The sequence below is a fragment of the Taudactylus pleione genome, unplaced genomic scaffold, assembly GCF_031769625.1.
Source record: "Taudactylus pleione unplaced genomic scaffold, aTauple2 ptg000703l, whole genome shotgun sequence".
NCBI classification, from domain to species: Eukaryota; Metazoa; Chordata; class Amphibia; order Anura; family Myobatrachidae; genus Taudactylus; species Taudactylus pleione.
The window spans coordinates 4,790,665-4,803,487 of NW_028285105.1; the positions used below are offsets into that span (position 1 = coordinate 4,790,665).

Sequence of the window (12,823 nt, forward strand, 5' to 3'; positions counted from 1 at the left end):
CCAGAGCTCCTTCTACGCCACTTGGATCTGACGATTGTGGTACTGCAACGGCACGGCTGGTTAATAAACTGGCAAAAGTCCACCATGATCCCGTCTCAGAGGATTCTGCACCTCGGAGCCTTATTGGACTCCACAGCAAAGGATCTGTGTGACGGGGGAAAAGATCTCTTCCCATTCAGTTAAGGGTGCGCAGTTGTCTGCAGAGTCGCCGTGTGTCCCTGCACTCGGCGATGAGGTTACTGGGTTCCATGGTGTCAGTATTCGACATGGTGGAATATGCCCAGTTTCACTCCAGACCTCTGCAGCAATTGATCCTGTCCAAATAGAATGGACTGCCTCAGAGTCTAAAGTCCCAGACGATGGTGCTCACTCCGGAGGTTCGCCTGTCCCTAGCCTGGTGGTTGCAGACGACCCATCTCAACAAGGGTCGTCCATTTTGGGTGGCAAACTGGGTCCTGTTGACAACGGACGCCAGCCTTCGAGGCTGGGGAGCAGTCACGGGTCCACACTTGTTCCATGGCAGATCAACTCAGGCGGAAAAGGAGCTTCCAATAAACATCTTGGAACTCCGGCGGTTTTCAATGCTCTCCAGCAGGCACATCGGGTTCTCCAAGGTCACCCCGTGCAGGTCCAGTCGGACAACGCCACCACCGTGGCCTACATAAATCGGCAAGGAGGAACCCGAAGTCGGGCGGCACTCGTAGAGATGTCCCGCATCCTGGTCTGGGCAGAGCGCAATCTCCCGGCCATATCAGCAGTATTCATCCCGGGAGTCCTCAACTGGGAGGCGGACTTTCTCAGTCGCCAGGACGTTCATCCGGGGGAGTGGACTCGGCACCAGGACGTCTTTCAACTTCTGGTGGACAGGTGGGGTCTTCCAGAGATCGACCTCATGGCGTCACGGCACAACAACAATTTGCCGGTGTACGGGTCTCGAACAAGAGACGAAAAGGCGTCTCTGGTGGATGCCCTGTCCGTCCAGTTGACGTTCCAGTTTGCTTTTCTCTTTCCTCCGTTTTCCCTTCTTCCACGGGTAAATTCAAACAGGAAGGAGGGACGCTCCTGTTGATAGCTCCCGCGTGGCCCAGGCGGCACTGGTTCTCAGACCTTCAAGGTCTGTCCGTGGACATTCCTCTGCAGTTGCCGCTATGATTGGACCTACTGTCACAGGGTCCTTATCCTCACCCGGACCTGACTCGGCTGTCTTTGACGGCGTGGCTGTTGAGACGGCCATGTTAAGGTCCCGGGGGTTTTCCAGCTCTGTAGTACGAACTATGCTAAGAGCTCGGAAACCATCTTCTGCAAGGATATACCATCGTGTGTGGCATACGTTCTTCCAGTGGTGTCGACTGAGAGGTTATGCTCCTCGGGAGTTCCATCTATCTAGAGTGTTAGCTTTCCTACAGGCGGGACTAGACCATGGACTTCGTCTTGCTTCTCTGAAGGTGCAGGTGTCTGCCCTGTCCTTCTGGTTCCATCGTAGGATTGCTGCAATCCCTGATGTGCGCACCTTTTATGCAAGGTTTCTTCGAATTCAGCTGCCCTTTGTTCCACCGGTGGCGCCTTGAGATTTAGCTGTGGTCCTGAGGGCTCTCCAGGGACCGCCGTTTGAACCACTGGGCTCATTGGACCTTAAATGGCTGACAGCTAAAACAATTTTCCTTCTGGCCATCGCTTCGGCCAGACATGTTTCTGACTTAGGGGCTCTCTCCTGTAGACCCCCTTTCCTGATTTTTCATGGGAACACTGCAGTGCTGCGCACTCATCCTGAATTTCTTCCCAAAGTTGTTTCACGTTTCCATATCAACGAGGAAATCGTTGTGCCGGCTTTTAACTCGCCTGATCTTTCAGTGGGTGAGGCCACTTTGGACGTTGTGCAGGCCTTAAGGATTTATGTTGACCGCACTTCTTCGTTTAGGAAGTCTGATGCCTTGTTTGTCTTCTATGGCTTCCATAAAAAGGGTTGGCCTGCTTCAAAGCAAACTTTGGCAGGTTGGATTCGTATGGCAACTTCAGAAGCTTCTCTTCATGAAGGCCTTCCGGTTCCATCCTCTGTGAGGGCTCATTCCACTAGGTCTGTGGGTCCTTCGTGGGCAGCTCGACGTGGTGCCTCTGCAGTCCAGATCTGCAAGACTGCCACGTGGTCCTCTGTCCACACCTTTGTGAGGTATTACGCGTTTGACACCTTTGCCTCTCAGGATGCTTCCTTCGGGCGGCGGATTCTCCTTTCAGCACAGGAGCGTCCCCACCCTTGAAGAATACTGCTTTGGGACATCCCCAAGGTATCCTGTGGATACCCTATGGACCCTGATGTAGAAAATATGAGATATGGTAAGAACATACCTTTTTGTTATCTCTATTTGTACAGGATGGAGTAGTCCGTAGTCCCAAAAATAGGCATCCCCCAGGTGAGGTAGAGACCGATTCGTGACTGGTAGTGGTAAACAGGGCCAGATAAAAGTACCCATCCCTGTAAGGGGCTGAACCACAGGTAACTAGACTGTCGCACCATGGTGGAGCAGCTAGGACCTAGACAGGCGTTGCCTTCCGGCGAGGCGTTACCCACTAATGCTGGTGAGCTGGCCTGATAGTAGCCTGTGAGGCGATTCCCGCAGAAGGCACAAAAAGTGGCCTGAGGGGAAGGCTGTGCACTGAACTGTGAAGCTCATGTTATTACATACGTGGGTACACACTATAGCGATATATCTGCAGATGATGGTGGTTCTTACACAGCCAATGCGATGTGTCTGTGAACGACGTCGAGACCCGAGCTCTGGGCTCTATTATACCACAGCAGCGCCTGCGTACAGGGAAAGTTCAGTTTGAACAAAAAACTCAAGTCATTGTCCATACAGTCAACACCTTTAAAGGTGAGGTAGGGACAGGGACACTATACCAAATCATCACAGTTCCTGGGAGGATTGTAGTACACTCTATACACAGTATTGTATGGCCTGTGACTTGAACAGAGAGAACTGTAAATCCTGGCATGCATAGGACATGGACAGAGACAACTGTCAGTTCTTTTTGGCAGGTATTTTAGGAACTTGTGGCCATATGCTTAGAATTCAGGGCTATAAACAGAGCTGAATGAAATATACAGTCTCTACTAAGCCATTTGCTAAATATTAGTAATGGCCAGCCCAGCATCCTAAAATGGCCGCCTAGGAGAGTGCAGGACCGTTTGGGCGCTGCCCTGTGGAAGGGAGCGCGCCAAAAGGGTGAGGGAGGAGAGAACGGGAAATGTCTCGCCTCCCCCCATGGCTGACTTAACGATCGGGAACTTGCCGCCGTTTTATAATGGCGTCCCGTTACAGTATATCCCCGGTGGTCCAGTGGGTGGGTAGAAAGTACCAGGTCCCTACTGCCATCCCCTCCAGGGCATCCTACACCAGAGGGGGCTCGCCGCTGAATACTGGCTCCCCGCACCGCCCCTGGAGCTCCGGGCGTGGCTGTGTCCCTACTGCTCTATGTCCGGGGACAGCCTGTGTCACGGACAGATAAGCCAGTGCGCCGGCCACCTGAGCCGGGGGAAAGAGCAGTCAGCATGAGCGCGCTACGGACCACAGTAAAAAAAAAAAAAAAACTTAACCAGCTGTGCAGGAGCAGCTGAAAAATAAGTGCCGAAGAAAGGACATGGGGTATAGGGAGGAAGGAGCCTGTGCTGCTGCTACAAAGTTATCTCTTTGGTGCCTGGCTCCACCCTATACCCATGGTCTCCAGTGTCCCCCATGGCATGAAGGAGAAATGTTTTTTAGCAAATTAAAGTTTTTCCAGCATTTTGGGGTACAGAAAAATGTCTGGTTCTTCTGTGTATTTATACAAGTTTGTAAAAAGTTGGAATAAACACTATTATCTCTCCTCTGCAAGTTCTACAACCCCTCTCCCATCAATTCAACACCCCCACATACCTACCATTGACACCTCCAGATACCTGTCCCGCATCATTTACATCTCCACATACCTGTCCCGCATCATGTATACCTCCACATACTGGTCCACATCATTTACACCACCTAACATCCTGCTCCACATCATTTGCACATCCTGGTCCACATCATGTATACTTCCTAATACCTGCTCCACATAATTTACACCTCCACATACCTGTCCCGCATCATGTATACCTCCACATACAGTTCCACATACCTGCTCCGCATCATTTACACCTCCACATACCTGTCCCGCATCATGTATACCTCCACATACAGTTCCACATACCTGCTCCGCATCATTTACACCTCCACATACCTGTCCCGCATCATTTACATCTCCACATGCCTGTCCCGCATCATGTATACCTCCACATACAGTTCCACATACTGGTCCACATCATTTACACCTCCATATACCTGTCCTGCATCATTTAACCCATTATTGAGAAATTTACTTGAAAACTTTTGGCAAAATTATTCTATTTATTGGGAGGGATGCACCAGAGGTTCTGCATGTGACAGGACATTTTTACCTTGAGATAAAGGTTTTCCCTGCACAACCCCCCCCGCGAATTTCCTCAGACAAAGCAATCTAAGTTTGGAATTAAATAGCGAATACTATTTGCTATGTGAGTTGCTGTGAGAGCGGCTAGCAGTACCCAACTCACATCTAATTTAATTGACACCATTGTTTTGTGTGTTTGACCAAATGAAACTTTCTTTGCATAGTTTTTATCTATAATTGATTAGACTTGCACTAGTGAAATATTTTATGTCTCTCAATTAGATGTGTGCATGTCTGCCAGAGGGTTAATACAGCTATTCCGGACATTGGACCCTCACATGTTGCAGAGGAAATTCCGGGTGAGTGATATACAAAGACTTCAGGAGCCCAATGCTGTCTGTTTTTTGGTATATAGTATGTAGTATGGATACAGAAAAAGAAAAACATTCGTATAACTATTTTTCTACTTCAGGGTCCATAGGGGGTCCACAGGGTTGACCTTGGGGTTATAGCTGGAACAGGATCCATGGGCACCACACAGTTAAGCTTTTAGCTCCCAGGATGCACTTGGGTCCTCCTCTATACCCCGCCCCCGAGCCACAGGCACCTCAGTGTAAGCTGGTGCCTGGCCGGAGTCGGTCACCGCGCATGGGGGCTGCAGGAGCAGCCCCCAGAAGCTTTTTATTTTAAGTTAAATTTTATTTATTTTTAATCTATTTTTACTACAGACGGCAGCGAAGGGCTGTCTGTACAGACGCCCACGCTGCCGCTCTGATCCCCGACTGGCGCCGCGACGCCAGTACTGATCTGGGGATCGCGGCGGGAGGGCAGAGTCCGTACTAGCCGGACTCTGTCTACCTCCCAGGACTGCTGCCGGAGTCGCCGGGGATTCAGGTAAGCCGCGCGTCGCTGGCTAGCGGCGGCGCGCGGAATGCCTTAAATGCAGTCCTTTAGCCTCCGGTCCGGGGGAAAGACCGGAGGCTACTGGCAGTGGCGGCGGGCCCCCCCATAACCCGTGGGACCACTAGACCACCAGGGATAACCGGCAAGCGGGAAGCCAGCATCCCTGGGGTTATGGCCAGCCAGGGGAGGAAGCCTTCCCTGTCAGCGGCTCCTCCCCTCAGCTCAGCGCGCCTTTCAGCACGCAGTCTGGCGTCGCTGAGCTGCAGATTCCTCGGCCACTCCTCCTCTGAGGTCTCCAGCGGCCATTTTCCCAGTGGCAGCGCAGATCTCAGGGAGCACGCGGACCGGTCCCCCTGTGTACCTCTCCCCTGATTAAGGACAGCGTACACAGCACTATAGCCCTCCCAGACACTGAATCTGGGCAGGTTGATTGTAGTGTAAAGGTGCAGTGAGTATATCTTCCTGCATGGTATGTGACTTTTTGCTAGTGCTGCCTGTCTGTGCTTATTTTCCGCTTACTGTCAGCTTATACCTATCCCTTTACTTCTCCTACAAGCCCTGCAGGTGTGTGGGGGAGGGGCGTTTCTACTGACCTCACTTATATAGATCACGTATTTGTGAGGTCCGTCACATACAGTTGTGTGCTACTCAGTGCCATATTGTGGGCTGTTGTTCAGCACACCGGTGAGTGCGTTTTACTTCTACCCTGGTGCCAGATATATAATATATTCTGTCATGTCAGACGAGGAGGTTGAGCGCTCAGTGGCTCCGGTGTTGGCCTCCTGCGGACGCTGTTCTGCAGGAGTAGATAGGGAGGATTTGTCACAGGATGGCCTGTGTAGTCGATGCCAGGTGGCTCCTGGCCCATCCAGACCTTCTCTGGCGCAGGAACCACCGTGGGCGATGTTTTCTCAAGTGCTGGTGTCTATTGCGGACCGTCTGTCGGTCCCGACTGCTCTCCCTACTAGGGCGGTGCCCCAGCCGACCATCCCCCATTCCCCGGGTGTCCCGCAGTTATTGCGGAGTCCTCCTGGGTCTCAATCAGTTGGTCCCTATGCGGGGTTGCCTATGTATATACAGGCTTCCCCTGTGCCGCAGCAGCCTGTGGTACCTTTTCAGGCCCCTATGGCGACGCCTCCACCATGGGTGGATGTGCTCTCCAACTCCGTGCAAAATTTGGCGGCCGCTTCCTCGGCTTTTCAGTCAATGTTGCAGACTGACATGCCTTCTAGGATTTCTAAACGCCCACTCATGACACGGGCTGCTCAGGTATCGGACTCAGAGGGTTCCTCAGATGATGGGGAGGTCCCTGATGACACTGACTCGGACGCCTCGGTCCAGGAAATGGATACCAAGTCGTCCATTAATGTGCGAGCACTAGTTAGGGCGGTGCGAGCTATTCTTCTTATAGAGGATGAGGCACCGGTTCCTAGGTCGAAGTTTCCTAGTTTAAAAAAAACTAAGGTGGCTTCTGCGGTGTTTCCCCTGTCGGATCAGTTGACGGATCATATGGCGGTAGCTTGGCAGGCGCCCAGTAAGAGATTCCTTCCTCAGAAGCGGTTGGCTTCTAATTACCCCTTCCCTGAGGCACATTGTAAAAAATGGGAAACTCCACCGGCGGTGGATTCCCATGTCACCCGTTTAACTCGGGGCGCCACCTTACCATTACCGTCGATATCCTCGCTGAAGGATCCCACGGACAGGAAAGTTGAGACTTGCTTAAAGTCTATTTACTCCCTCTCCGGGGCGGTGGCCCGACCGTCCATGGCCATTTCCTGGGTGGCCAAGGCCATTGAGGGGTGGGCCAATGCATTGGAAGATACCTTCCCGGACGACGCTCCGGATGTCCAGCGGGCGTTGTTGGGACAAATGAGGGACGCCGCTTCTTACATTGGAGAAGCTTCTTTAGATGCTAGTCTGCTGACCTCGCGGGTATCGGCTGCAGCGGTGTCTGCCCGCCGATCCTTATGGTTGCGGTCCTGGAGAGCGGACTCTGATTCAAAGAAAGGTCTGGAGGCCTTACCTTTCAATGGGGAATTACTATTTGGTCCGGACTTGGACAAAATAGTGGACACCCTGGCTAAATCCAAGTCGGCCTTCCTCCCTTCGGCGGCACTGCCTGCTAAGGTTCGGAGTTCGGCTTTTCGTTCCTTTCGGGTTCAGGGTAAGGCGAAAGGTCAGTCCTTCCCGAGACAGTCTGCGAGTAAGACGGCCTCTAAACCCAAGAAGCAAGCCTGGAGTGCTCGGCGCCCTTCTTCCAAGCAGGAAGATAAACCTACGGCCTGATGGGACGGGCCTCCCTCTGGGGGACCTCAGAGTGGGAGGCCGACTTCTTCTATTTGCCCAGTGCTGGCACAATACCACCACGGATGCCTGGGTTCGAGAAGTGGTCTCCCAGGGGTACGCCCTGTCTTTTCGGCACAGACCACCCCACCAGTTTTTCTGCACAAGTCCTTCTCAGAACAAGACCAAGGCGTTACAGGTTCAGGAGGCTATAGAGTCCTTGCTGAAAGCAGGGGTCATTGTTCCCGTTCCTCTATCACAACGAGGGACGGGGTATTATTCGTCTCTGTTTCTGGTGCAGAAACCCAATGGTTCTCATCGCCCTATCCTCAACTTGAAGTCTCTGAACAAATTCCTCAGAGTTCCCAAGTTCAGGATGGAAACGTTACGTTCCATCATTCTGGCGATGGAACCGGGGGATTACATGGTGTCCCTGGACATCCAGGACGCCTACCTCCATGTTCCGATAGCATCTTCACACTAGCGGTATCTGAGGTTCGCTATCCTTCAACACCACTATCAGTTCCGGGCGCTACCCTTTGGTCTCTCCACGGCACCGAGGGTGTTCACGAAGATTATGGCGGTCATGGCCGCACATCTTCGGAACCAGAATGTACGGCTGCTGCCGTACCTGGACGACCTCCTGTTGCTGGCGAGCTCCCCGGAGGTACTGCTTCAACATCTCCACCTGACGATCGCTTGCCTGCAAGCACACGGGTGGTTGATAAATTGGAAAAAGTCCTCTCTGATTCCATCACAGCGGATGGTTCATTTGGGAGCCCTGCTGGATTCGCGTCAGCAAAGGATCTTCCTGACTCCGGAGAAGGTCGCCTCACTACAGCTGCGGATACGCAGTTGCCTGAGCCGTTGCCGCCTGTCGGTCCATTCGGCTATGAGAGTTCTGGGGTCCATGGTGTCAACATTCGACATGGTGGAATTTGCCCAGTTCCATTCCCGGCCCCTGCAGGGGCTGATTCTATCAGAATGGAACGGGTTACCTCACCGGATCCGCTCTCAGGTGCTGGTGTTGTCTCCGGACGTTCGGCTATCTTTGGCTTGGTGGCTTCAGACAGCTCATCTGGTCGAGGGGCGCCCATTTTGGATCCCGGACTGGGTCCTGCTCACGACGGATGCCAGTCTCCGGGGTTGGGGGGCAGTGACCGGCTCTTTGTCGCTTCAGGGTCGTTGGTCAGCGGAAGAAGCACTTCTCCCCATCAACATCCTGGAACTGCGGGCAGTATACAAGGCCCTGCAGTCGTCCGGCCCCGCTCTTCACGGAAGGGCGGTACAGGTGCAGTCCGACAACGCCACCACGGTGGCGTATATCAATCACCAAGGCGGAACTCGCAGTCAGGCAGCGATGTCGGAGGTGTCTCGTATCCTGTCTTGGGCGGAGGGTCACATTCCAGCGATCTCGGCGGTCTTCATCCCCGGAGTCCTCAATTGGGAGGCGGACTTCCTCAGCCGTCACGACGTGCATCCCGGGGAATGGTCGCTTCACCCAGAGGTGTTTCAGCTACTCGTGGACAGGTGGGGACTGCCGGAGCTGGACTTGATGGCCTCCCGTAACAATCACAAGTTGCACCCTTTAACGGGTCAAGGACAAGAGACGCAGGCGCAAGTCTGGTGGACGCGCTGTCGGTGACATGGACGTTTCACCTGGCGTATCTGTTTCCTCCGATATCCCTGCTTCCTCGGGTTCTGCGGAAATTCAAGCAGGACGGCGGCATGCTCATGCTGGTAGCTCCGGCGTGGCCCAGACGTCCTTGGTACTCCGATCTGAGGAGCCTCTCCATCGACGCTCCGTACCTTCTTCCTCAACGTCGGGACCTGTTGTCTCTGGGGCCCTGCCTTTACCCGGATCTGGGTCGGCTGTCTTTGACGGCGTGGCTCTTGAGACAGCCGTCTTGAGGTCTCGGGGCTTCTCCAGTTCGGTTATTGGTACGATGCTCAGGGCACGCAAGCCTGCTTCAGCACGGATTTATCACCGAGTGTGGCACACTTACTTTCAGTGGTGTGAGTCCAGACTTTATGATCCTCAGGTGTTCCGAGTTTCTAGGATCTTGGAATTTCTTCAGTCAGGATTGGATCTCGGCTTACGCCTTGCATCTCTGAAGGTTCATGTGTCCGCCTTGTCCGTGTGGTTTCAACGGCGGATTGCAATACTACCAGACGTTCACACCTTTTTCCAAGGTGTTCTCAGGATCCAGCCTCCCTTTGTTCCTCCTGTGGCTCCTTGGGACTTGGCGGTGGTGCTACGGGTCCTGCAGGGTCCTCCGTTTGAGCCTCTTGAGGCGGTGGAGCTCAAGTGGCTGACATTTAAGACGGTTTTTCTCCTGGCAATTGCTTCGGCCAGGAGGGTGTCTGAATTGGGGGCGCTTTCCTGTCGCCCTCCTTTCCTGATTTTTCACCAGGACAGAGCGGTGCTCCGCACTCGTCCTGAGTTTTTGCCCAAAGTGGTCTCGGAAGTTCCATATTAATCAGGAACTTGTTGTGCCAGCTTTTCAGTCCCCTGATCTTTCAGCTGGTGAGACTTCCTTAGATGTGGTCCGGGCGCTTAGAATTTATGTAGACCGGACGGCTTCGGTTAGGAAGTCTGATTCCTTGTTTATCCTCTTTGGTTTTCACAAGAGGGGTTGGCCTGCCAACAAACAAACGTTAGCCCGTTGGCTTCGTTCCGTTATTTGTGAGGCTTATACACAGGAGGGCTTACCTGTGCCAGCCTCTGTTAAGGCTCATTCCACTCGTTCTGTGGGTCCCTCTTGGGCTGCTAGACGTGGCGCTTCTGCTGTTCAGCTGTGTAGGGCGGCCACTTGGTCTTCAATTCAAACGTTTTTGAGGTTCTATGCGTTTGACACCTTTGCCTCTCAGGATGCATCCTTTGGGCGCCGGGTACTCCTTTCAGCACAGGAGCGTCCCCGCCCTTAGTTGTACTGCTTTGGGACATCCCCAAGGTCAACCCTGTGGACCCCCTATGGACCCTGAAGTAGAAAACAAGAGATATGGTAAGAACTTACCTTTGTTATCTCTGTTTCTACGAAGTCCATAGGGTCCACAGGGCGCCCGCCCTGACGCACCTGGCTTCAAATGGGCTGTGTGGCTGGTCACCGGTTTTCCGTCTCCTATTGCTGTGAGTATGGTTTCTTGTGTGTTCCAGTCTTCCTTCTCTCTGTTCCATATTCTCCTCCGGCCTAGGCTGCTTACCAACTGAGGTGCCTGTGGCTCGGGGGCGGGGTATAGAGGAGGACCCAAGTGCATCCTGGGAGCTAAAAGCTTAACTGTGTGGTGCCCATGGATCCTGTTCCAGCTATAACCCCAAGGTCAACCCTGTGGACCCTATGGACTTCGTAGAAACAGAGATAACAAAGGTAAGTTCTTACCATATCTCTTGTTTTTTTTTTTTTTTATAAAATTACCTGAGCATTTTGTAAATTTTGATACGATCAGTGTTTGTTTCACACCATTTGTATGTGATCTGCTGAAATTTCATGCTGTACAATTACCAAAATGTAATTTTGAAGGGATCTAATCCATTTTTAAACATAAAAGGCAATGATGTCAGATTATTGCAGACTACAAATTACTCCTATTTCATTTTCAAGTGTTCGTCACTGCCTTAAGGCCTCCATACATCTGCAAAGGATTGTGGCAGTTCCCAGATGCAGAGGTTGGGGCAGAGGTTGGGGCATCGGTGAAATCCAACATGTTGGATTTCCCTGATTTGCCTATCCCAACCAAAATATAATCGTGATCATCAGCAAATCGGGGATTTTTAATATTAAGAATTTCACAGGTTCCCTGACGGATATGCAGTACATGTATGGGGCACTTCATTTGCGTTGTATCACTGTTATTTGCAGGCACTGCCAGCTTGTTATGCACATAGTAAATGTTTTATGTAGAATTTCCTGCATTTTGCAGAAAATAAGTGAGATCTAAACATCAGCTTTTTATTCATGCAGGGCAAACCAACGGAGGCTACTACAGAGGCAAAAATTCATGCATATGGAGAATTGGTTGCAAAGGATTATATTCCTGGGGCTGAGGTGCTGGAAGTAGAAACTAAACCTACAGAAGAGGCGGCAGAGGATGGTAAGTGAGCAGATTATTTTGTGTATAGGCTTCTTCTTTTTTTTTTTTATTCATGTGAAATTTCTAAATGGTAATATATACATACTGTTTTCTCAGATGGCTGGGAAAGTGCCAGTCTAAGTGATGATGATGAAGATGGAGAGTGGATCGATGTCCACCATTCCTCTGATGAGGAGCAGAAGGAACTAGTGAGTATATTATCGCTATTTATGATAAATCGAATATTGACTCAGGCCATTGTGACTGGAATGCCAGATGGGGCTTCCAGCTCTTTGAAGACACCCCTCTCTCCATTGCATGAAGATGGTAAAAAGCCTCAAATTGCCTGTATTGGTTCCATTAGCCAGATAAGCATGTATGCACCAGTGACACCAACGAAGCACAGGATTATAATAGCATTGACATTCATCCCATGTGATTACAAACCAAAAGCACTTATAGTTATACCAGAGCTTAAGAAAGTGTACTTATTGTATTTTGTTAATAAATTAATTACACTGGATATTTTATTGCAGGCAAATGTTCAGTAGCTTATACCTTTCATTCCGAGAATACATAGAATATAGATTTTACTGTAGCAGTGGACCATATAGCGACCGCTTACTGGAATTCCACCCCCCCTGCCAAATAAGTGTGTGTAGTAAGGATTCATTTTATATAGAAGAATGTCATTTGAAAGTGTTTAGTTATTAAAGTGAAACTAATGTAGTTTTTAAAAAATTTTATGGAATGAACAGAATGTATAAATGTAAGAATTGAAGGACATTGCTTATTGCTTCCATTGGGTGCATGTTTTCTCATGTGGAATTCAATATATACATTTCCCTAAAATTTTAGCCAACGTCTTTTATTTCATAGACCATGGATGGGGCTGATGTAAACTCTAGAAATGTGCAATTTTATTGCATTTGTAATCTGTGTCCCTATAATTCAAAAGTAGTAGGATGACTAAATCAACCCATCATTATTTATACCTGTGCAATATAGGGTAATTGACGGGATATCTTCAGAAAAGCATGTTTCTACTTCAGAGTCCATAGGGGGTCCACAGGGTTGACCTTGGGGTATAGCTGGATCTGGATCCATGGGCACCACGCAGTTAAAG

At 50.9% G+C, this 12,823-nt stretch overlaps 1 protein-coding gene across 1 annotated transcript in view; it reads left to right on the plus strand.

The window, feature by feature from the left end:
* The window catches only part of SDAD1 (SDA1 domain containing 1), a 46,109-nt gene that overhangs the window by 17,145 nt on the left and 16,141 nt on the right, over nucleotides 1-12,823 (plus strand). Inside the window, exons 16-18 of the mRNA XM_088456435.1 lie at nucleotides 4,723-4,799; nucleotides 11,589-11,718; nucleotides 11,815-11,906. Of these exons, the coding sequence (XP_088312561.1) occupies nucleotides 4,723-4,799; nucleotides 11,589-11,718; nucleotides 11,815-11,906 (299 nt within the window). The remainder of the gene's footprint in view (nucleotides 1-4,722; nucleotides 4,800-11,588; nucleotides 11,719-11,814; nucleotides 11,907-12,823) is intronic.